A 24,258-nucleotide genomic window follows, 5' to 3' on the forward strand; every position below is an offset into this window, starting at 1 on the left:
ACTCACACAAACACACACACAACAATAGCACGATACTTGTTTAAATTGGCAGCAATACAATTGTGTAGACAAAAACGCTGAAGAAATGGAGTAACTCAGCGGCTGAGGCGGCATCTATGGAGCGAATGAATAGGCGACGTTTCGGGTCGAGGCCCTTCTTCAGACTGATGTCGGGGGGGGTAGCCCCCCCGACATCAGTCTGAAGAAGGGTCTCGACCCGAAACGTCGCCTATTCCTTCGCTACAGTCCATAGATGCTGCCTGATCCGCTGAGTTTCTCCAGCATTTTTGTCCACCTTCGATTTTTCCAGCATCTGCAGTTCTTTCTCAAACATTCTTAATACAATTGAAACCTGGCCCTAAAACACCACCTACCACAGCATTAATGTACAATTACATGACGAAAGACAGCAGCCAAATGAAAAATGTGAACTCAAAATCCACAATGGAGGTTTATATATTTATAAAGATATTTAAATAGCTCACATCTTCGTCTAGGCTGGTTGCCTCCAAGTCCACCAGCTTGAACTGGACCCGTTTAAAAACCTCTTCCAAGGCCTCCGAACCTTTGTAGTCCAATTTCTCCCCTGGAAAAAAAAAGAAACTACCTTTGAATGAAACCAAAGATTGAATAAAGTGACAAATCCCCCCAACCCAAAACACAAACTGCTGGAGCAACTCAGCAGGTCAGGCAGCGTCTGTGGAGGGAATGGAAAAACTCAGTGGGGCCAGGCAGGGAATTGAGAGACAATGGGTGAAGGACAGCTGGGGACGAGAGATGGGGCAGGAAAAAGCCTGGTAAAGTATTTGAAGTGGTATAGTTTACTTGTTGCCTTACCCTTTAGATCCAGGCAGTCCAATCTCTGCGACAGATTATTAAACTCCTGTAAAACAGGAAACATGACCATTAAGTCGGGAAAAAAACCCACACTAATCTGCATGTACATAGTGGACACACAAAAGATAGCAGATACTGGACTCTTGAGAAAAACACAAAGTGCTGGAGGAACTCGGCGGGGAGGGAACAGACAGAAAACATTTCGGTAAAACTGAAGTCTTGACGCAGAATGTCACCCATCCATTCCCCCTCCAGGTGTTGCCTGACCTGCTGAGTTCCTCCTGTACGCCAGGTCAAACAGCACGGAAACAGGCCCTTCGGCCCAACTCGTCCCATGGAAGCCAATGCCATTTGTCCACGCTGAGCCCATACCCCTCCAAACCTTTCCTGTCCATGAACCAGTCCTGGTGCCTTGTGAATGCTGTGATAGTGCCCTTCAACCACCCCTCTGGTGTTTAGCTGCCTTCGTGAGAGAAGGAGGGGGAAGAATGTTCCCAAACTCTTCACAGTTTACGGCGAAATAAAACGCAACACAAGCTGCATAGGAAACTAGAGCAGCTTTTTAGTTTAGTTTAGTTTAGAGATACAGCGTGGAAACAGGCCCTTCAGTCCACACCGACCAACAATCACCCCGTACACTAGTTCTATCCAACATACCAGGGACAATTTACAATTTACAGAAGCCAATTAACCTACAAACCTGTATGATTTTGGAGTATGGCAGGAAACTGGAGCACCCAGGTGGTCATGGGGAGGACATACGAAACTGTGTGCAGGAGAATATTAATGTGCGGGGATCGCTGGGCGGTGCGGACTGGGTGGGCCGAAGGGCCTGTTTTTGTGCACTATCCCTAAATGAAATTTAGAGGGAGAGTCCAAGACTATAACAGATTCACTTCCAGGCGAAGTTGATATGGTGCGATGGAAAGTCAGTGCCTGCGAGTCCACGCGCTCATGTCAGGGGACAGGAATTTGACAGGATCGCATCACCAGTACACTCATGTGAGAAGGGGAATGTCACACGTCACTGTCACACGCCCCACAACAAGACATTTACACAGCAGATCGCAAATTCTGCAGGAAACCGAGGAGAGGAAGGGGCAAAGAATCCACTGCCGAAGGAAAGAGGAAAGGAAAATATTCTTCTCAGTAGCAGATATCAAGAAGTTATGGCTCTGAGAGTACAGAAGCATTCAGAACTTTTAACATGCTTTTAATGTAACTGTAATTTTAATATAGATTGTAAATGGATCGATTGTAATCATGTATTGTCTTTCTGCTGATATAGTCACAAAATGCTGGAGTAACTCAGTGGGACAGGCAGCATCTCTGGAGAAGGAATGGGTGACGTTTCGTGTCGAGACCCTTCTTCAGACTTTCTCCTGACTGGTTAGCATGATAAAGAAGCTTTTCAATGTACCTCGGTACACGTAACTATAAACTGAACTTGGTGGTGAAGGGACTGCTTGGTACTGTGTGGTCTAATGGCCCTGTCCCACGGTACGAGTTCATTCAAGAGCTCTCCCGAGTTTTAAAAAAAAAATCACACTCGTGGTAAGCACGGAGAATGAATCTGTGGAATTCTCTGCCACAGAAGGTAGTTGAGGCCAGTTCATTGGCTATATTTTAGAGGGAGTTAGATGTGGCCCTTGTGGCTAAAGGTATCAGGGGCTATGGAGAGAAGGCAGGTACAGGATACTGAGTTGGATGATCAGCCATGATCATATTGAATGTTGGTGCAGGCTCGAAGGGCCGAATGGCCTACTCCTGCACCTATTTTCTATGTTTCTATGTTTCTATGAACGTAGCGGGTACGTCGGAGCTCGGGGACGTCTCTTAGCGGCTCGTAACGCTAACGGCAGGTAATCGGGAAGACTCGCTAACGGCAGGTAAGCACGGGAAGACTCGTGAAGATATTTCAACATGTTGAAAAATGTCCACGAGAGCCCCGAGTACCGACGAGCAAGAAGGCAGGGTCACGTTGGACACGGGCCAGACCAGCGCAATATTCACTGGAGCCGAGACGGACCCATATTTATAGCTGCTGTGTCAATTCTTGTAACCATGTGTAAACAGCACTCCAGGCATTCACACAAGCAGCAACTGTGTGCTCTGTTGACAAGCGATAAGAGAGGAATTGCAAAGACCTTTATCACCTGCAAAGATTCGGAGGCTTGCGTTAAACCCACTGCCGCACCTAGATGTTGGAATGCAGGTGTTTTGTGTGGGTACTGAAACACTGGCACTTAGCCACATGCCTTACACACTGAACCTTTAGTTGCATAAGGAACGGCAGGATAGGGTTACCCAGCCTCACATGTCATCACTGCTCTGAACTATAACAGTCTATTATTACTATTGCACTTTATCTGTTTATTTACTGTATATATATATATGGTCTATGATGTATAGACACACTAAACTTTTATCTCCTGTTCTGTATTATGTTTACATATTCTGCGGTGCTGCAACAAGCAAGAATTTCATTGTCCTATCTTGGACACATGACAATAAAACTCTTCTGACTCTGTTCACTCGGGTCACAGATGATCCTTTACCTCAGCACTTCCCATTCCGAATCCGACCTTTCTGTCCTGGGCCTCCTCCATGGCCAGAGTGAGTCCCACCGCAAATTGGAGGAGCAGCACCTCATATTTTGCTTGGGTAGTTAACACCCCAGCGGTATGAACATTGACCTCCTATTTCAGGTAGTCCCTGCTTTCTCCCTCTTTTCCCTCCCCTTCCCAGCTCTCCCACAGCCCACTGTCTCTGCCCCTTCCTTTCTTCTTCCCGCCCCCCCACCTCCACATCAGTCTGAAGAAGGGTCTTGACCCGAAACCTCACCTATTCCTTCGCTCCGTAGATGCTGCCTCACCCGCTGAGTTTCTCCAGCATTTTTGTCTACCTTTGATTTAGCTTAGTTCAGAGGTACAGAGTGGAAACAGACCCTTCGGTCCACCAAGTCCGCACCCGAACACTAGTTATATCCTACACCCTGGGGACAATTTACAGAAGCCAATTATCCTGCAAACCTGCACGTCTTTGGAATGCGGGAGAAAACCGGAGCACCCGGAGAAAAAACAACCGGTTGCAGGGAGAACCTGCAAACTCCACACAAACAGCACCCAAGGCCATGAAAAGGGTCACGACACAAAACGTCGCCCATCCCCTTTCTCCAGAGATGCCGTCTGACGCACTGAGATACTCCATCTAAGGAGCGAAGGAATAGGCGACGTTTCGGGTCTCGACCCGAAACGTCGCCTATTCCTTCACTCCATAGATGCTGCCTCACCCGCTGAGTTTCTCCAGCATTTTTGTCTACCTTCGATTTTTCCAGCATCTGCAGTCTTTCGTAATCACTGAGTTACTCCAGCACTTTTGTCCGTGTCAGGATCAAACCCAGGTCTCTGTTGCTGTAAGGCAGCAACTCTCTGCGCTGCATTTCTTATTAATCCCCAAAAACTCAACAAGAATTTAGAATTTCACCCGTAGTAATAGGAGCCATAACCTAGTTGTGTGATGGAGGAAGAGGGATCTTTTTATCTCAAGTCTTTGTCCAACCATCTACCAAACAAAACCACCCCCCTCACCTGTATCCACCAGAGAAAAACATTTTTCACACAGAGAGTGGTGAATCTCTGGAATTCTCTGCCACAGAAGGTAGTTGAGGCCACAGTTCATTGGCTCTATTTAAGAGGGAGTTAGATGTGGCCCTTGTGGCTAAAGGGATCAGGGGGTATGGAGAGAAGGCAGGTATGGATACTGAGTTGGATGATCAGCCATGATCATATTGAATGGCGGTGCTGGCTCGAAGGGCCGAATGGCCTACTCCTGCACCTATTTTCTATGTATCTATGTATCACTTGCCAACCTTTGTCCTGCCCCCAACCTCTGACGTAAGACATAGGAGCGGAATTAGGCCATTTGGCCCATCGATCTTGACTGATCTGTTTTCGCCCCTCAACCCCATTTTCCTGCCTTCTCCTCTTACCCTTTGATGCCGTTCCTAATCAAGAACGAATAAAGAATCTGCTTTAAAAATACCCATTGGCTTGGCCTCCACAACTGTCTGTGGCAATTAACTCGTCAGATTCATCACCCTCATTTCCAGCTCTCTTCTCCCTACCACAATCAGTCTGAAGGTGGTCCTGACCTGAAACATCACCTAACCACGTCATCCAGTGCTTCATACAGGAACAAGGAACCGCAGATGCTGGTTTACAAAAAAAAAGTGTTGGTTCAACTCAGAGAGTCAGGGAGCATCCCTGAAGAACGTGGACAGATGACAATTCGGGTCAGGACTCTTCTTCGGACCCGTGTCTGTGCAGCCTGACCCGCTGAGTTACTCCAGCATTTTGAGCGTGTGCTTTCTTTTAGGTGGAGGAGGGGTAAGATCTCTGGGGTTCCAAATGGAAACGCGGCCAGCTTGCTTTCCAGCACACCGCTGTGTAAGGGCAGGCTCTCAGTTTCATGCCCTTACCCCAGCGCTGATTAACAACAGTGACCTCTGTTCCCGTGTCCACTTAATGTCCACACAAATCACTTTCCATCAATGATCACTAAATCGTGAAGAGCAGAAGGAACAGGGGCTGACTTGTGCCTTGCTGAAGCCAAGGCCAACTGCAGTTCATTTACTGTGTCCCCCCCCCGCTGAGCTCAGCTATTACAGCACGGTCTGACCCCACAACACTGCTTGTGATCAACATCAAAACACAAGGAGATTATTTAGCAAGTCCTGCCTGTTAATGAAATATTGTTGGTACACAAAATTGCTGGGGAAACTCAGCGGGTGCAGCAGCATCTATGGAGCGAAGGAAATAGGCGACGTTTCGGGCCGAAACCCTTCTTCAGAATGAAATATTGTTGATCTGTGCCCTCTCCGTAAACTTTTTCTCTCCTCCCCCCTCTCCCTCATCTCATTTATCCCTTAATGTAGGTTGGCAAAAAAGCCACTAATCTCAGATTGAGAACTGATAGCAGACCCTGCAATAGCTGCTGGAAGGATGCGTCCCACATTGTGTATTGAAGTGTTAAACCACTTGGATCAGCTTGCCGCAACTAAGTGACCTTCACTGGAGCAGGTCAATGAATTAAAGTAAGGAGATGATCAGTAATACTGACCTACCAGATAAAATATGATTAGTACGGGTGTCGGGGGTTATGGGGAGAAGGCAGGCAAATGGGGTTCAGACAATAGACAATAGATGCAGGAGTCGGCCATTCGGCCCTTCGAGCCAGCACCGCCATTCAATGTGATCATGGCTGATCATCCCCAATCAGTACCCCGTTCCTGCCTTCTCCCCATATCCCCTCACTCCGCTATCTTTAAGAGCCCTATCTAGCTGTCTCTTGAAAGCATCCAGAGAACCGGCCTCCACCACCCTCTGAGGCAGAGAATTCCACAGAGAGGGAGAGATAGATCAGCCATGAATGAATGGCTGGGTAGGCTTGATGGGCCGAATGGCCTAATTCTGCTGCTCTCAATTATGAACATGAAAATATGCCAAATGACCCAAGATAAACTAGGTTCAAGCGTCAAACACTCAAATACAATAAGGGCTCGATCAATACATGCTGCTGATCTCGCTCATCATCGTAACATTTAATACAATTCGAATTTCTACGCAATTGTGCGTGGCATCTTATCGCCCCCCCCCCCCCCCGCCAGGGAGTGCTGGGAATGTTCAGGCTTACTTGGATCTGTTTGAGCAGCTTGTTAATCGGCTTGCAGTTCAGCTTCTGACAGGCCTTCCTGTAGGCGGCAATAATCTCCTCCACCGTCACGTTCTGAGCTGCAGAAGAAACACACAGGGGGCTCATCAACTCCATAAAACAAACCATGTTCATCAATGCTTACAGGACGTGTCAAATTGGGCGTTGCTTAGAAGTATAAATAGCACTGGGTGGCGCAGCGGTCGAGTTGCGGCCTCACAGCGCCAGAGACCCGGGGTCGATCAGGACTACGGCCGCTGTCTGCACGGAGTTTGCATGTTCTCGGGTGAACGGATGAAGAGGACTGACTTTGGTGCCTTCCCTCACAACGGGATTCTGCTGTGTGGGGATGTTTTAATGTTGAACTTTTAATGATTACTTTATAAGTTTATAAGTTTAATGATTTTAAGTGTTTGTGTTCTTTATTTTTATTGTAGGGCTGTATGGTAATCACATTTCACTGTGCCATCCGGCACATGTTGTATCTTGACTGTGTGGGTTTTCTCCAGTTGCTCCGGATTCCTCGCACACTACAAAGGTGTGCGGGTTAGTAGGCTAATTGTCCCTGCTGTGTGGGATAGGACTCGTTTACAAGCGATCACGGGTCAGCACGGAGTCGGTGGACCAAAGGGCCTGTTTCCATGCTGTATCTAAACTAAACACTCAGCAGGTCAGGCAGCATCTCTGGAAAGCCAAACACAGTTGACATTTAGGCCAGACGACATCAACGGAAAGAAAACAGTTAATATTTCAGGTGGAAATGTTAAGGTTTTTACCTGAAACTTTAACTGTTTCTTTTCCCATGGATGCTGTCTCACCCATGGGATATTTGAAGCTGTTCACTGTACCTCGGTCGGTGCACATGCCAATAATACACTAGACCCAACATGCTGTTACACAGTTCAGTAGTGAGCAAGTGTTGCACTTGTCAGAGGTGGTAAATAAAATGTCTGTGTTTTCTGTCTCCCTTTTACGTCTACCTGCGCTCACAATCATGAATAAAACAGATTATCTCATCGCTAATCCTTTCACTGTAGTTGTAGTAAATTAGCAAGTAAGTCTGATCAGCCATGAAGCCCGGATCTGTTAAGATCAGAGGGCCTTTGTGGTGAATGAATTATAGAAAATGGTACCCGGAGGACGACGACGAAATGGCAAAGCCCGCGACTCATCGCGGTTCTTGAAAGGAAGCTTATGTTGAGCTTTAAACTCAAGAACGTAGGCGCTGAATGTGAAACTGATCCGTTAAAGTGTGCCAAAGCCAACTGTACCATTGAGTGGAAAAGATGAGTTTAGTATAAAGTAACCTGATGATTCAGTCTGCTGGCAATGGCTGGCATGTGACACACACACACACACAATGTTTGAAGAAGCTGAACCTTTCTGCTTTGCCATGCCTGGATATGTTTAGTTTAGTTTGCCACGTGTACCAAGGCACAGTGTAAAGCTTTTCTGTTGCAATAGACAATAGGTGCAGGAGTAGGCCATTCGGCCCTTCATTGACACGTGGCAAACTAAACTAAACATATCCAGGCACGGCCCTTCAGGAGTAGGCCATTCGGCCCTTCGAGCCAGCACCGCCATTCAATGTGATCATGGCTGATCATCCACAATCAGTACCCCGTTCCTGCCTTCTCCCCATATCCCCTGACTTTAAGAGCCCTATCTTGCTCCCTCTTGAAAGTATCCAGAGAACCGGCCTCCACCGCCCTCTGAAGCAGAGAATTCCACAGACTCACCACTCTTTGTGAGAAAAAGTGTTTCCTCGTCTCTGTTTTAAATGGCTTACCCCTTATTCTTAAACTGTGGCCCCTGGTTCTGGCATCCCTCAACATCGGGAACATCTTTCCTGCCTCCAGCGTGTCCAAACCCTTAACAATCTTATATGTTTCAATAAGATTCCCTCTCATCCCTCTAAACTGCAGAGTGTACAAGCCCAGCCGCTCCATTCTCTCAGCGTATGACAGTCCCGCCATCCCGGGAATTAACCTTGTAAACCTACGCTGCACTCCAATAGCAAGAATGTCCTTCCTCAAATTAGGGGACCAAAACTGCACACAATACTCCAGGTGTGGTCTCACTAGGGCCCATAGTCAGGATCGAACCCGGGTCTCTGGCGCTGTGAGGCAGCAAACCCAGGTGATGGTGAACCTGCGGTGAACTAAGAGCTGGGAAGTATTTGCATTCTAAATTGTTGCATCTTAGAAAACTATTCTATTTATCGTAAGTCCCAGAGAAGTCAGCTTCTAAAATAAGTTACACCAGATCAATATTTCTGTTAATAAGTTCTTTAATTACATTTCTCTTGCACTCACTCATCCATCAGCTCTGCCTTGTGCCTGTTTGCACTTGGAATTCTTGATCTAAAGTTAGCAAAAGGTGGAGATTACATTCAAAGGCTATCAGAGTCGGCTCCAATTGGAATTGTGAGCAACTTAAACTAATGTTTCACAGTGACTTGCAAACGCAACGGGTTGAAAAGACATTTCCAATCAGTTCTACTGAGCTGCAATGATTGTTAGAAGTATCACTCACGGGACATTATGATGGTCAGGAGAGTTATTCTATAATTAGTTGTTTGGAAGAATGCTGTCGATTCAATGGAGGGATATCGTTCTTCCGCAGCACAACAGCAGACAGTTCAAAGTCCCGTTCAAGCAGTGAATTTGCTCAAACTCCCTGCATCAAGAGTGCTCTATACCCTGGTCACCCCCTCTCCCATCGGGCAAGAGGTACATACTTTGAAAACGCACACCTCCAGATTCAGGGATAGTTTCTTCCCGGCTGTTATCAGGAAACTGAACTGTCCTCATCATCAGCTAGAGTGGGTCCTGAACTCCCATCTATCTCATTGGAGACCTTTGAGCTATCTTTAATCACACTTTATCTTGCACTAAGGTACACAAAAATTCTGGAGAAACTCAGCGGGTACAGCAGCATCTATGGAGCGAAGGAAATAGGCAACGTTTCAGGCCGAAACCCTTCTTCAGACTTCTTTATCTTGCACTATCTGTGTACCCTTTATTCTTTACCTGTACACTGTAGACAGCTTGATGGTATACATGCGTAGACATTTGTTTGACCGGATAGCATGCAAACGCAAGCTTTTCACCGTACCTCAGTACACGTGACAACAACAAACAAAACTATTCCAAAAGCGGCCTGCAAAAAGCCCTTGGGTCTCGACCCAAAACGTCGCCCATTCCTTCTCTCCAGAGATGCTGCCTCACCCGCTGAGTTACTCCAGCATTTTGTGTCTGCCTTCGATCTAAACCAGCATCAGCAGTTCTTTCTGACACATCTTTCGGGGTTATACGTAAACAGCAGTGACCTGATTAAACATGAACCGTGGCTGTTCCTTGGCCGTTCCCCTCCGGCTGGGGAGGCTAAAAATAGAGCCACGTGCTCAGGATAAAGGGCACACTATCAGGACTGAAATACAGAGGCATTTCTTTACAGAGAGGGTTGGCAATCCCAAGTCATTCTCTGATCCAGGCAGCTTTAGTTTTGGACATGCTGCGGGGAAACAGACCCTTCGGCCCAACCGAGTCGCGCGGACCAGCATTCACCCCGTACACCAGTGCTATCCCACACACAAGGGACAATTTACAATTTTACCAAAGCCAATTAACCGACAAACCCACGCGTCTTTGAAGTGCGGGAGGAAACCGGAGTCCCTGGAGAAAACCCACGCTGTCACAGGAAGAACGTGCAAACTCCGCACAGACAGCACCCGTAGTTAGGATCAAACCCGGGTCTCTGGCAGCAACTCTACCACTGCGCCACCATGCCAAGCCGTAGATGATCAGTCATGGAGTATTTTCAAGGACAAAGACTGATAAATATTTAGACACCAAGGAACCGAGGATCTTGCAAGAAAATTACTATAATTCAGCCATAGGTTCAAAAAGATCAAACATCTTCCTCTGGTTTATATTTGCATGCAACACGTTTTCTTTCTATGTTTCAAATGCTACTCCTAGTTTATTGATATTAATACTCATCGTCTTCTTATTTACAACATATAGCACAGGAACACACCTTTCACCCCACTATGTTTGTACTGAACATGGTGGCAAGTTAAAGGGAGACACAGAATACTGGAGTAACTCAGCGGGACAGGCAGCATCTCTGGAGAGAAGGAAATGGGCGATGTTTCGGGTCGAGACCCTTCTTCAGACAGATGTCACAGGGGAGGGGGCTGTGGACCCCCAGTAGGACCAAAAACAAGATTTGTCAAAGAGCGGATGAGCTTCTAGTGAGCCAACGGCCATCCACACTTCAGTAGAAGTTGCGATCACTGTTGTACACAGCATTGTAAAGCACCGTTGATGTTTTCAACGATGATGATGATGATGATGATGATGATGGTAGGCGGCGCGACTCTCGTCTGCAGCGGCCTCTGCAGTCCGTCTGCGTTTTTATTATTTTATGTCTATGTTTTAATATAGTTTTTGTTATTTTTGTTGGGGTATGTGTGTGGGGGGGTGGGGGTGGTGTGGGGGGGGTTGGGGGTAACTTTTAAATCTCTCCCTGCACGGGAGACCCGACCTTTTCTTTGTCGGGTCTCCGTTGTCGTTGGGGCTGCAACGAGGAGCGGCCTCCAACAGGAAAACCGGGTGCTCTGGTGCCGACTACTCACCTCACCATCGCGGAGCTGGCCGAGTCCAGAGCGGGTGGAGCTGTGGTGGACGCTGCTGCGACCCGACCCCCGGAGATTCGGAGGCTGCAACTGCGGGTTTGGCGGACGACACCGGGAGCCCGCGGGTCCCTGGAGGGAGACCGCTTTTCGGGGCTTCCGCAGCGGCGACTTCTCCCGACCGAGTTGCGGGGTTGAAGAGCACCTGGAGCAGGGCCTTACAGCACCGCCCCGCGCGGCTTGGAATGGCCGCGGGAGTTTGCGAGCGCCCGCCGGGGGCTCTAACACCAAGACCCGGTGTGCGGCCTTGCATCACCCGGCGTGGTTTTAATGGCCACGGGACAATTCGCCATCGCCCGCCGGGGGCTTTGACTTTGACTCTGACATCGGGGGGGGGAGAGTGCAGTGGAGAGAAAAGTTTTTTTGGCCTTCCATCACAGCAATGTGATGGATGTTTATGTAAATTATGTTGTGTCTTGGGTCTATTTGTTTGTAATGTATGGCTGCAGAAACGGCATTTCGTTTGGACCTCAAGGGGTCCAAATGACAATAAATTGAATTGTATTGTATTGTATTGTATTGTATGATGATGATGACCAGAAACACGTACATCAGAATCCCTTAATGGGCTTCTTGTCCTCGCAGAGTCAGTCAGCCACCCATAATTCATACTATCTTGCTCATTTCAACATTGGAAGTGAACTGCACTGAAAGTCGCACTGATGAGCCCCGGTTTAACATGCTCAGCGCTGGCAAAGCAGCAGAATTGACAAAGCCGCTGCTCTTTTGGCTTCTGGCCACGCAGCCCCAAGGGGCAGGTTTCGCAATGATAAAATGAAAGAAAGAAAATCAATAAAAAGAAAGAATGACGATACATTGGCAATGGCATAAGGACTGGCGGACCTGAGCAATTCTGGATTCATTAAGCCCTACTAGAGCAGGGGAAACAATGAAATTAATCCACAATAAGGCGGCCGCAGCAATAATGGTGACTACAAAACCTACCAACAACCATAAAAACACGTTCACTTTATGAATGTCAAATAGGGGGTGAAATTTGCTGTTCCTACACAGGTCTGACCTACATGCAAGCCAGATTTGTAGTAATCCTCTCTGAAGTAATTCACCAATCCACTCGGGCCTACCAAATTGCTACAATGATTCCCCGACTTGGCCTTGGCGCGAAGGGGTGGGTGATAAATGTTGGCCTTGTCAGCAAAGTGTAACAAACCAACATTCAAGAGAGTTTAATTGTTATGTGTGCTGCCAATGCAACAATTACATTCTTACTTGCACAGGTTAACAGGCCAGTAAATAACACTAGTTAACAAGCCAGTAAATAACACATCGATAATATCATCAGTTTTCTTTTATCAATAACATAACAGTAACACTAGTGGGGGGGGGGGGGGAAATCAAAGCTTAGTGCAACCAAAGAGTTTATAGAAGTTAATTGTAGATTAATTGGCCTCTGAGATTTGCCCATAATATGAATGAAAAATAGGATAACAAAGAACTAGTGGGAACAGGTGATCGATGGCCAGCAGAGACCTGGTGGGCTGAAGGGCCTGTTTCAATGGTTGTATCTCTAAACAAAAGCCAAGGCTAAGTGGGGAAGGACCACAGTCTAGGGTCCTTCCGCTGCTGGACATGGGGGGCAGGGTGTGGTGTGGACACCCCTCAAAATAAGGGAAGGGATTCCACGCCAGTGGGCCACATGAGTGGCAAGGGTGGGGGGTAAATTTGTGAAATGTGAGCAATGTGTGTAAACAGTATTGAATGTTTGTATAGACTCTGAAAATGTTGGATGAATTTTTTGTACGGTTCCTGTATTGTATTTATTTATTACTTGAATAAAGTGCATTTTGAAATTTTAAAAAAGTACCTCTAAACAAAACTACAGTAAGGTTTATAGTTGCTGACCTCAATGTGGTATTCCATTCACTAACATGCTGTGAATTAATTAAAACCCCACAGAGAACATAAACTAAATAAAGAAACCCATTTCTGACATGTATTGTGTAGGAAAGAACTGCAGATGCTGGTTTAAATCGAAGATAGACACAAAATGCTGGAGTAACTCAGCAGGACAGGCAGCATCTCTGGAGAGAAGGAATGGGTGATGTTTCGGCTCGAGACCCTTCTTCAGTCTGAAGAAATGTCCCCTGTTCCTTCTCTCCAGAGATGCTGTCTGTCCCGCTGAGTTACTCCAGCATTTTGTGTTTATGCATTGCTCAGTTTAGTGGCAAATGCTCAGACCAGACATTTTCCTCGACTCGCTGAGGCAGCCAGTGTCGTGTGGGCACCGCACCGCTGTCTCTCGACTGCAGCGGCCATCGCAGCCTGGATCAGCAACTCCAAGGCCCAGGACGAAGGGGATTGCAAACAGTGGTGGACACTACCACTGGTATTGATCTCCCCACCATCGAAGTTAGAAAATAATACTGGAGGAACTCAGCGGGCAAAGCAGCATCTATGGAGAGATGGAGTAGGCGATGTTTCGGGTATGAAGAAGGGTCTCGACCCATCGAAGAGATCCATAAGTGATGCCGTGTCAAAAAGGGCGCCAGAATCATCGCGAATCCACACCACCCTCTCATTTCACTCCATCAATCTTAGTCTAATGTGGTTTGAAACATACGCATGTTAGTGATCTGACCCCATCCACTCCCGTACCAGGCAATGGGTTCCAGAGACTAACCTTTCTCTGCAATTATAAACAGGTTGTTTTTCCTGTTGCATTTAGCTCTCTGGTGCATCAAAGGGATGGGTGAAGTTTCAGTTCAGGACACTTCTTCAGACCAGGTCCCAAGCTGAAACGTCACCCATCCTTTTTCTCCACAGATGCTGCCTGACCCGCTGAATTACTCCAGCACTTTGTGTCTATCTTCAGTACCTGCAGTTCCTTTCTACACATTTAATGTCTCAGGGCCCGATGTACAGACTATTTCTATTCTGGTTTTATTTCAGATTTTCAGGATCTACAGACTTTTTACCTTTTGTTAAAAGTTAATATATCTGGCTCCTTACACATAAGATTAGGAACTGTGCCTTGAAGAGAGACACCAGAAGATCGAGTGTGTGTTTATGGACAGCACGCAGTTCCCCAGAGCTTTCCTCTCTAGTCACCAGGCAATGGATCGGTTTATGGAAAATGAAAAGATTAGCAAAAGCCAGACAAACCGGCGTTTCTGAAGCATCGTTCATGATGACACAAGGCAACATGAATGCAGCACAGTGATAAAACTGCAGTCTGTTGAACGGCCATAATAGACAATCGACAATAGGTGCAGGAGTAGGCCATTTGGCCCATCGAGCCACCACCGCCATTCAATGTGATCCCCCCCCCCCCCGAGTTCACAGTGACCAACGACCACCCTTATACTAGTTGTACCTAGAGATAAATCACAGAAGCCAATTAGCCAACAAATCCACACATCTTTGGGGTGTGGGAAGAAACCGGAGCACCCGGAGGAAACAGGGAGAATGTATAAACTCCATAAAGGCAAGACCCGTAGTCATAGCCCTGTCCCACGGTACCAGTTCATTCCAAGAGCTCTCCCGAGTTAAAAAAAAATCAAACTCGTGGTAAGCACGGAGAATGAACGTAGCGGGTACGTCGGAGCTCGGGGACGTCTCTTAGCGCTAACGGCAGGTACTTGGGAAGACTCGCTAACGGCAGGTAAGCACGGGAAGACTGGTGAAGATTTTTCAACATGATGAAAAATGTCCACGAGAGCCCCGAGTACCGACGAGTGGCCATTACCGTAAATCTCCGAGTTCGAATCAGGGCAAACTTAGGAGAGCTCTTGGAATGAACTCGTACCGGGGGACAGGGGTATAAGAATCAAACCCAGGTCTCCGGCTGTGAGGTTGCAGCTCACCAGGAGCACCCCTGTGCCACATTAACCAATGTGATCAAACTTTAATTGAGGAGGAAATATTGCACAAAACACAAGAACAGCTTCCCAGTTCTTCTTTAAAAAATTGCCATGGATTAAAAAAATATATATATATACAACTGACACAGCAGATAAAGTCACCAAAAGTCTCTCTGAAGGACAAGCAAGACTGCAGCCAGCACTCCCTCTGACCCAGCCCACAGCATTTGTCTAAATCTTGGTCTCAAGTTCCCTAGAATGGGCGTTGAACACATTCTTCTGACTGGGAAGCAAATATGTTTACTCAGTGAGCCACAGGTTGTGAACCTGCTGACTAACATGTCAGACAGTGACAAAAATCAGGTGAGCTACTGAATCCATGTTCAACCAATCTAGTGTAGGAGGGAACTGCAGATGCTGGTTTCAACCAAAGATAGACACAAAATGCTGGAGTAACTCAGCGGGTCAAGCAGCATCTCTGGAAGAGAGGAAATGGTGACGTTTTGGGTCGAGTCTGAAACGTCACCTCCTTTTTCCAGGAATGTTGTCTGGCCTGAACCAGACAACCTTTTTGTAAACCAGCATCTGCAGTTCCTTGTTTCTACTCATTACTAGTGAATCATCTGCTCTGTGATGAGGTACCTGCCTCATCTCAGTGAGACACGATGCTTGTCTAGACCTACAAGAACCAGCACCTTAGAACAAGGAAACAGCATGGTAAAAGTACTTCCACTTGCAGGGCTGTGGCTTTTTATCACTGCAGTTAAGCTGCAGAAAAGGTTTACAACATTATAAGATGGGTTCAGACCCAAAACGTCACCTATTCCTTTTCTCCAGAGATGCTGCCTGACCCACTGAGTAACTCCAGCCTTTTGTATCTATCTTCAGCCTTATAAAACCCGTCCTTCACTGTTGATGGAGAAATGCTACCTTGGCTTCTGATCAATGACTGCTTCTTGAAACTCCTCTCCCTCTTATGTAAAAAAAACCAGTTTAAATGTCACACAACAAAATCCACATTCAGTGCAAGATTATGTCGCAACCGTTGTGTAAATTGGGCTTGTAGTACAAAGTAAAGGGCCTGTCCCACTTCTGCAGAAATTGCGCAAGGGTCTCAAATCGAAACGTCACCCATTCCTTCTCCCCAGAGATGCTGCCTGGCCCGCTGAGTTACTCCAGCACTTTGTGTCTATCTTCGGGCTCTCTATTTAATGCCTTATCTGAGAGATGGCAGCTGTGCTGGTGTGGGTCAGAGAACATAGAACAGCACAGCACAGAAACAGGTCCTTCGGTCCACAGTGTCCTTGGCAAACATGCTGCAGTGAAACTAACCCCCCCCCCCCCCCCCCCCGCCTGCACAGGATCCATATCCAGCTGTTTGAGAAGGAACTGCAGATGCTGGAAAATCGAAGGTAGACAAAAGTGCTGGAGAAACTCAGCGGGTGCTGCAGCATCTAAGGAGCGAAGGAAATAGGCAACGTTTCAGGCCGAAACCCTTGGGTTTCCAAGGAAATAGGCAACGTTTCTATTTCCTTTGTTCCTTAGATGCTGCTGCACCCGCTGAGTTTCTCCAGCACTTTTGTCTCCCATCCATATCCAGCTATTCCCTGCATATCCATGTGTCTCTAAAAAGCCTCTTAAATGCCACCATCATATCTGCCTCCAGGGCAAACCTTGACAGTGAGTTCCTGGTCCCCACAACTCTTGTCCTTAATTTACACATCCTTTGCCCTTCTGACCTTAAAGCTATGACCTCTAGTCTATGACCTCTGGCTCTCATCATTTTATACACTTCTATTAGGTCTCCTTTATACTTCTGATATCAGCAGAACTTTAATTTTAGTTTTTAGGAATACAGAATGGAAACAGACCCTTCGGCCCAACCAGTCCGTGCTGACTCACCATCACCCGTACACTAATTCTATCCCATGGGCTAGGGGCAATTTACAGAAGGTTATCGACCCACAAACATGAGTGTCTCCCCGTGAGTTTCCTCCGGGTTCTCCTGTTTCCTCCCACATCCCAAAGATGTGTGGGTTTGCAGGTTAAGTGGCCTCTGTAAATTGCCCTTTATCTGTAGGGAGTGGGATAACATAGAACTGGCGCAAACTGATGATCAATTGGGCGGTGTGGACTCGGTGGGCCGGTTTAGTGCCTCATCTGAGAGATGCCTCAAACCTAACAAATGCACCTCACATGTGGGTTCAGCATATTAAACGGGGTTAATAAAGAAGGAAAAGAGCAATTGAGAGAAATAAAAGACATAAAGTGTTGCGGGTTTTTACCGTGTCTCCAGGGGTCTCTAGGTTCCACGGCACCAGAGACGATCGCCTCGTCTGAGGGGAAGGTGACCCTCTTCACTGCTTGCTTCCCCCGCCCGTCCGCTGGCGGTGAGGGCAGCGTGATGTCGACAGCCTGCTGTGTGCCGGGGAGATCCAAGGCCAGCGGGTGGGGAATGTCGTTCCCGAGGGGGGAGAGCATGTCCAGGGGTACCCGAGGGGGGGCAAAGTGCACCGGGCAGTCGCCGCAGGGCGAAGCGGGCACCCCGTCGGTGCCCGCTGCCGTTTGTAACGGCCCCTCGCGGCTCGATCCACTTTCCCCACACTCCGGCGCCCGCCCCTTGGCATTGCTCTCTGCTTCCAAAACCGATTCCAAGTCCTTGTTGGCATCCTGCTCTGCAGCAGCCTGTCCGTTTGTGAGGTTATCCTCCTGCAGCACAACACTCAGCAAGCTTTGGTTCTCTCCCTCTCTGCTACTCCGTTGAATGCCACTCTGAACAGTTTCGTCTTCCAACACCGCCTCCGTTAAAACGTCCTCTGAAAATTTCTCTCTCCTGCCAACCGTTGATATTTCCTGCCTTCTCTCTTTCTCTTCCAGCGTCTCCCCCATCGTGCATTCCTTCTCCAGACGGTTCACCACAGGCAGTCCACACTCTGTGGTAATTCCTTCTACTGTCTCCACTGCCGCTAGCTCTGTGTCCCCGTTCTCCCCCACTCCTCGTGACACTCCGTCGAGGTCTGGCGCCTTGTTTTCGGCCACACTCTCTGTGTCCGTGCTGCTTTCACCCACAATCGGCAACACCATCACTCCGTCCTGCACCACTGCCTTCTCCCACTCCTCGCTTTCCAGCAGGCAGTCGCCTGTCCCACCTCTTGCACTCTGTCCATTTTGCAAGTGAACAATGTCTTCTGTGACTTGTGATAGGCTTCCGTTTACCTCAGTTTCTCCACAGCACTGGTGGTCCCCACTTCCAGCCCCGTACCCTTCGTCCTCTTGTAAGGCGTCATAACTCCGACTAACATACCCTCCTCGCTCTTCAGTATTTGTGTTGTTCCCTTGAAGATGCAACTGCTCTTTCACATGCCTGTTACAAGGTTCCATCATTCCCTGACCAGCCTCGTCCAGATTGTTATTACTCTGACTGTGATAACAGCCCCCTCTCAGGTTAGCATTATTACTTTGCTGGTGGGGTGGGCCCTTAAGATGACTATTACTGACCCTCATCTCCTGATCGGCCTCTCCCAGGTTGTTATTCAGCGGGCTGTGGCAATTGCCCACCACCAGGTTGGCGTTAGTTTCTTGCCCACAGTCTTGGCTTCCGAGCGCGCTGCCCAGGACTTCTCCTGCAGTATTATTACACCTGTCCGCAGCCAGACCAGTCGCATCCCTGGGCTCCAAGGGCTGGCTTTCTGCTCCAGGGGCTCCAGGGGCATCAGTGGCCTCCATGCCCCTGGACACTGGACGTGGTCCGGTGCCCCTGGACACTGGGAGGCCCTTATCTCTCTGCCCCAGGGAGGGTGAAGGTAGAATGGTGAAGGTAGACTCAGAGTGCTGGAGTAACACAGATGGTGGATGGTGCCAGGAGCTCAGGTCTGTAGCTGTCTTCTGTCACTGCTTCTCGGAGCTGGAGGCTGGGGGTCCCTGTAAATCGACCCCCACCACCTCAGATCCTCTTGTTGCCCGGGTTTCAGTGGTCAACCCCCGGGTCCCAAGAGCTGGGGACCCCGGTAACTGATGCCCGGGGGTCTCTGCCTCTAATCCCCGGGTCCACAGAGCCCTGGTCCCGCTGTTGCTGCTGCTGATGCTATCGGGCCTAGTGAGCGCTCGCTTCTCCCCCCGAGTCCGGGGTCTCTCGTACCGCCGCTGCCCGGGCCTCAGTGACTGTTCCCCGGGTCCACAGAGCCTTGGTCCCGCCGCTGCTGATGCTGGTGATGTCGGGCCTAGTGAGCGCCCGCTTCTCCCCCTGAGTCCGGGGTCTCTCGTACCGCCGCTGCCCGGGTCTTAGTGACTGTTCCCCGGGGTCCACTGAGGCCTGGAGTCGGTGACGCCGCCGCTGCTGATGCTGATGATGTCGGGCCTAGTGAGCGCCCGCTTCTCCCCCTGAGTCCTGGGTCTCTCGTACCGCCGGTGCCCGGGTCTTAGTGACTGTTCCCCGGGGTCCACTGAGCCCTGGTCCCGCTGCTGATGCTGATGTCGGGCCTAGTGAGCGCCCGCTTCTCCCCCTGAGTCCGGGGTCTCTCGTAACGCCGGTGCCCGGGTCTTAGTGACTGTTCCCCGGGGTCCACTGAGGCCTGGAGTCGGTGTCGCCGCCGCTGCTGATGCTGATGTCGGGCCTAGTGAGCGCTCGCTTCTCCCCCCGAGTCCGGGGTCTCTCGTACCGCCGCTGCCCGGGTCGTAGTGACTGTTCCCCGGGGTCCACTGAGGCCTGGTGTCGGTGTCGCCGCCGCTGCTGCTGATGCTGATGATGTCGGGCCTAGTGAGCGCTCGCTTCTCCCCCTGAGTCCGGGGTCTCTCGTACCGCCGCTGCCCGGGTTTCAGTGCCCGCCCGCCGGGTCTCGGGTCACGCCGACGCCGCTGTCGGTGCCGGGGCCTCCACCTCCTCGTCCCCGCGGCCCTGGAATCGCCGTCACCGTCGACACCCCGAGCCCGACTAGTCGACTACTCGCTCCCTCTCCTCCCTCTCTCCTCCCTCCCGCCCGCACATTCACCACCTCCACCCGGCAACCGGGGGCGACTAAACCCCCCCCAAACACAGCTTTAAATCTACAATAAATATTAAAAACAACCCAACGCGTCCGGGCCCCGCTCCTTTAATTCATTATCCCGCTTGTGTTGGCGAATCTGCCGCTTGGTTTCTGCAGCGCGGGCCCGGGCTCCATTTTGGGAAAGGAGGGCTCCAGGGTCGCGGGTTCGATTCCCAGCCCCGCCCCAGAGCAGAGCAGCAACAGTAACCAAAGGTCTTATAGCTATAGGATCTTTGGCAGTAACTAACTAAGTCACCTTCTTGTTCAAAAGGGAACTGCAGATGCTGGAATATCGAAGGTACACAAAATTGTTGGGGAAACTAGAAGGTGGTGGAGGCAGGTTCGTTTTTATCATTTAAAAATAAATTGGATAGTTATATATAACCATATAACCATATAACAATTACAGCACGGAAACAGGCCATCTCGACCCCTCTAGTCCGTGCCGAACACATAATCTCCCCTAGTCCCATATACCTGCGCTCAGACCATAACCCTCCATTCCTTTCCCATCCATATAACTATCCAATTTCTATCCTATCCATATGGATGGGAAAGGAATGGAGGGTTATGGTCTGAGTGCAGGTAGATGGGACTAGGGGAGATTATGTGTTCGGCACGGACTAGAAGGGTCGAGATGGCCTGTTTCCGTGCTGTAATTGTTATATGGTTATATGGTAAACTCAGCGGGTGCAGCTAAGTCACCTTCTTAGAGAGTGGTGAATCTCTGGAATTCTCGGCCACAGAAGGTAGTTGAGGCCACACAGTTCATTGGCTATATTTAAGAGGGAGTTAGATGTGGCCCTTGTGGCTAAAGGGATCAGGGGGTATGGAGAGAAGGCAGGTACGGGATACTGAGTTGGATGATCAGCCATGATCATATTGAATGGCGGTGCAGGCTCGAAGGGCCGAATGGCCTACTCCTGCACTTAATTTCTATGTTTCTATGTTTTTTTCTTCTTCTTGTAGGATTCCGGCAGTGTAGACGCTGCTAAGCGTATTACATAGAAACATAGAAAATAGGTGCAGGAGTAGGCCATTCGGCCCTTCGAGCCTGCACCGCCATTCAATGTGATCATGGCTGATCATCCAACTCAGTATCCTGTACATAGAAACATAGAAAATAGGTGCAGGAGTAGGCCATTCGGCCCTTCGAGCCTGCACCGCCATTCAATATGATCATGGCTGATCATCCAACTCAGTATCCCACACCTGCCTTCTCTCACCAGGGACTAACTCTACTGAACGTTTTTCCTTCCATTATTTATTATGTAAAAGAATATGTGTGTTATGATTTGTTTATAGTTTGTTTGGTTGTTTGTCTTTTTGCACAAAAGTCCGCGAGCATTGCCACTTTTATTTCACTGCACATCTCGTATGTGTATGTGACAAATTGACTTGACTCCATACCCCCTGATCCCTTTAGCCACAAGGGCCACATCTAACTCCCTCTTAAATATAGCCAATGAACTGTGTGGCCTCAACTACCTTCTGTGGCAGAGAATTCCACAGATTCACCACTCTCTGTGGAGATGTTGCATTCAATTCCCTCGTCCAAATCATTAATATATTACAGCCCTCCACAGGTCAAAGTTTGCACTAAATTCTTACATACAGTCCTGTAACTTGCAGGAATTGAAGAACAGCCCTGGATATCAGTTGATGTTTCTCACTGTGTCCAAACAGAGATAAAACAGAAAAAGCCTCAACTCCAAGTCCTGTCAGTCTAACAAACAATACTTTTCTTTCTACCCTGTACTTTTTACATTCTAGGAAAACATGCTTAACTGTCTCATTACTCCCACATTCACACAAGCCAGAAACATGTTTCCCTACAATGCACAAATAGTAATTTAACCTACAGTGTCCCAACCTCAATCTACACAGTTTAACTGAGTCCCTACGGGACAGAGATGTACAGAAACATATTCTCCTAACTTCAGATTGTATAGAAAAGTAGTGTCTACCCCTGACTTCCATTTCCCATCCTCTCTGCCATTCTTTTGTTAAGCCCTCTTTAATTATTTCTCTCAGTTCCACTCTCCCCAATGATACATGGATATCTATTTCTCTTCTTAAACTCTCCTTTGCTATGAGGTCCACCTGCTCATTCCCCCTCACCCCAGCATGCCCGGGAGCCCAGCAAAAAGTGATGTTACACGCAAACCCAATTCTAGAAAACACACTCAAGATTTCATTTAGAATGTCAGGACGAGCTTTAGATTTCCCTACTCTTAAAGTTTCAAGATTTCCCTACTCTTAAAGTTTCCTTTAGTAACTTGTCAGTTTCTTTGTTGAACTAAATTAAGGCGCATGTTGCAATCAAAAGCGCTTGAACAATTGGTTGGGAAGAAAGCCAAACTGTAAGAAAGACGACTGCAGAATCAGAACAGATAATGACTTCTCTAAAACTGGCTTCCTCAATCCAAGTAAGTAAGTCTTATTTATATAGCACCTTTTAAGTCAACTCGCATTGACATCAAAGTGCTTTACATAAATTAAACAATAAGTTTCCATACCATAGAAAAAGGTTAAAAAAATAAAGAAAATGGACCCAACACATTATAGAGTTCAACAAAAGGAAAAGGAATAAAGTTGTTGTTTGATTTCTTGAGGGCCTCTGGGCTTATAAAAAGGATCTAATATAAAGACATGAGTACTGTGGAGTGAAGCCAGAAGGTGGCAGCAATGCAACATTGCAGATGCTGGCTGCCGTAAAACTCCAAAGAAGAAGAATAGAGTTCAACATGAACGCCCCCCCACAGCAGAATCAAAAATGTCCACTGTGGGGAAAGGCAGCAGAAAGTTAAGTGCTCTTCCTCTGAAACACCCGAGGTCGGGGCCCATTTGTGGCCTTGCAGCCAGTCCGATAATCTTCAGGGCCCTCTTGCCGTGAAGATGGAACTCCGGCATCGGATGTAACAATTCCTCAAGCAACAACATCAACAACATCAACAACAACTACATTTAAGGTAGCTCTTTCTTCCCCAAAAACCCTTTCTGGCTTAAGTCCTCCCTCCACCACCTCCAGTTTAAATTCCATTTGGAATATTTTGGAGGACCAAGAAACCAAGAACAAGAACCCCCCACTCCCCCCCCCCCCCCCAATTTTTGTGGAGATGCCGTTTGACCCGCTGAGATACTCCACTTTTTTGTGTCTATCTTCGGTTTAAACCAGCATCTGCAGTTCCATCATACACATCGACTCCATCTACACCTCACGCTGCCTCGGCAAGTCCAGTCGCACCCCAGCCACTCCCTCTTCCCCCCCTCTCCCATCAGGCAAGAGGTACAGAAGTGTGAAAACGCACACCTCCACATTCAGGGACAGTTTCTTCCCAGCTGTTATCAGACAACTGAACCATCCTACCACAACCAGAGAGCAGTCCTGAACTACTATCTGTGTCAGAAGGAACTGCAGATGCTGGTTTGAACCGAAGATAGACACAAAAAGCTGGAGTAACTCATCGGGACAGGCAGCATCTCTGGAGAGAAGGAATGGGTGACGTTTCGGGTCGAGAACCTTTCTCAGACTCCAGACTGCATCTTGGCACATGTGATAATGAAGGGAGCCATTGAAATCTGCTGATCGTTTATTAATAATAGGTTTCTCTGTCACCAGTAGCTTGAAGGGAACTTCACTGGGACTTGGTTATAAGATGTATAGCCCTGAGACAAAGGCAGATCAGAGTCCGTAGCTCAGCGAAATGTTTCTAATGTGAGGGCAACCCAGAATCCAACGACAGGGCTTCATTGAGGGCTTGCCGGGATGCCTGAAGCAGAAACACAAGAGGAATTTCAGTTGATGCAAAATGGAAGACAATTCACCTCTGTTTTATATCCTAATAATAGACCTTGAATAACAAGTACGGCTTGTTCGCAATCATATATAGTCTTTTCGCTGACTGGACAGCACGCAATAAAAAAGCTATTCAGAGTATCTGTGACACTAAACTAAACTAAATACTATTTATAATATTACCAATAAATAATGAGTAATACATACTATTTTCTCTGTACCTCGGGACATGTGACTATAAACTACACCCCACTCAACTCAACAAACTGGAGTAACTCAGCGGGTCAGGCAGCATCTCTGGAGGAACATGGACAGGTGAATGTTTTGGGTTGGGACACTTCTTCAGACTGATTGTGGTGGAGGGGG

At 48.1% G+C, this 24,258-nt stretch overlaps 1 protein-coding gene across 1 annotated transcript in view; it reads right to left on the bottom strand.

Moving 5' to 3' along the window:
• Positions 1–18,944, bottom strand: part of ppp1r37 (protein phosphatase 1 regulatory subunit 37) — a 34,248-nt gene extending 15,304 nt beyond the window's left edge. Inside the window, exons 1-4 of the mRNA XM_033014440.1 lie at positions 17,355–18,944; positions 6,532–6,629; positions 838–883; positions 486–586 (exon numbers count right to left, since the gene is read on the bottom strand). Of these exons, the coding sequence (XP_032870331.1) occupies positions 486–586; positions 838–883; positions 6,532–6,629; positions 17,355–18,795 (1,686 nt within the window). The 5' untranslated portion in view covers positions 18,796–18,944. The remainder of the gene's footprint in view (positions 1–485; positions 587–837; positions 884–6,531; positions 6,630–17,354) is intronic.
• Positions 18,945–24,258: the final 5,314 nt, after the last annotated feature.

The sequence above is a fragment of the Amblyraja radiata genome, chromosome 41 (genome assembly GCF_010909765.2).
Source record: "Amblyraja radiata isolate CabotCenter1 chromosome 41, sAmbRad1.1.pri, whole genome shotgun sequence".
Taxonomy (NCBI): domain Eukaryota; kingdom Metazoa; phylum Chordata; class Chondrichthyes; order Rajiformes; family Rajidae; genus Amblyraja; species Amblyraja radiata.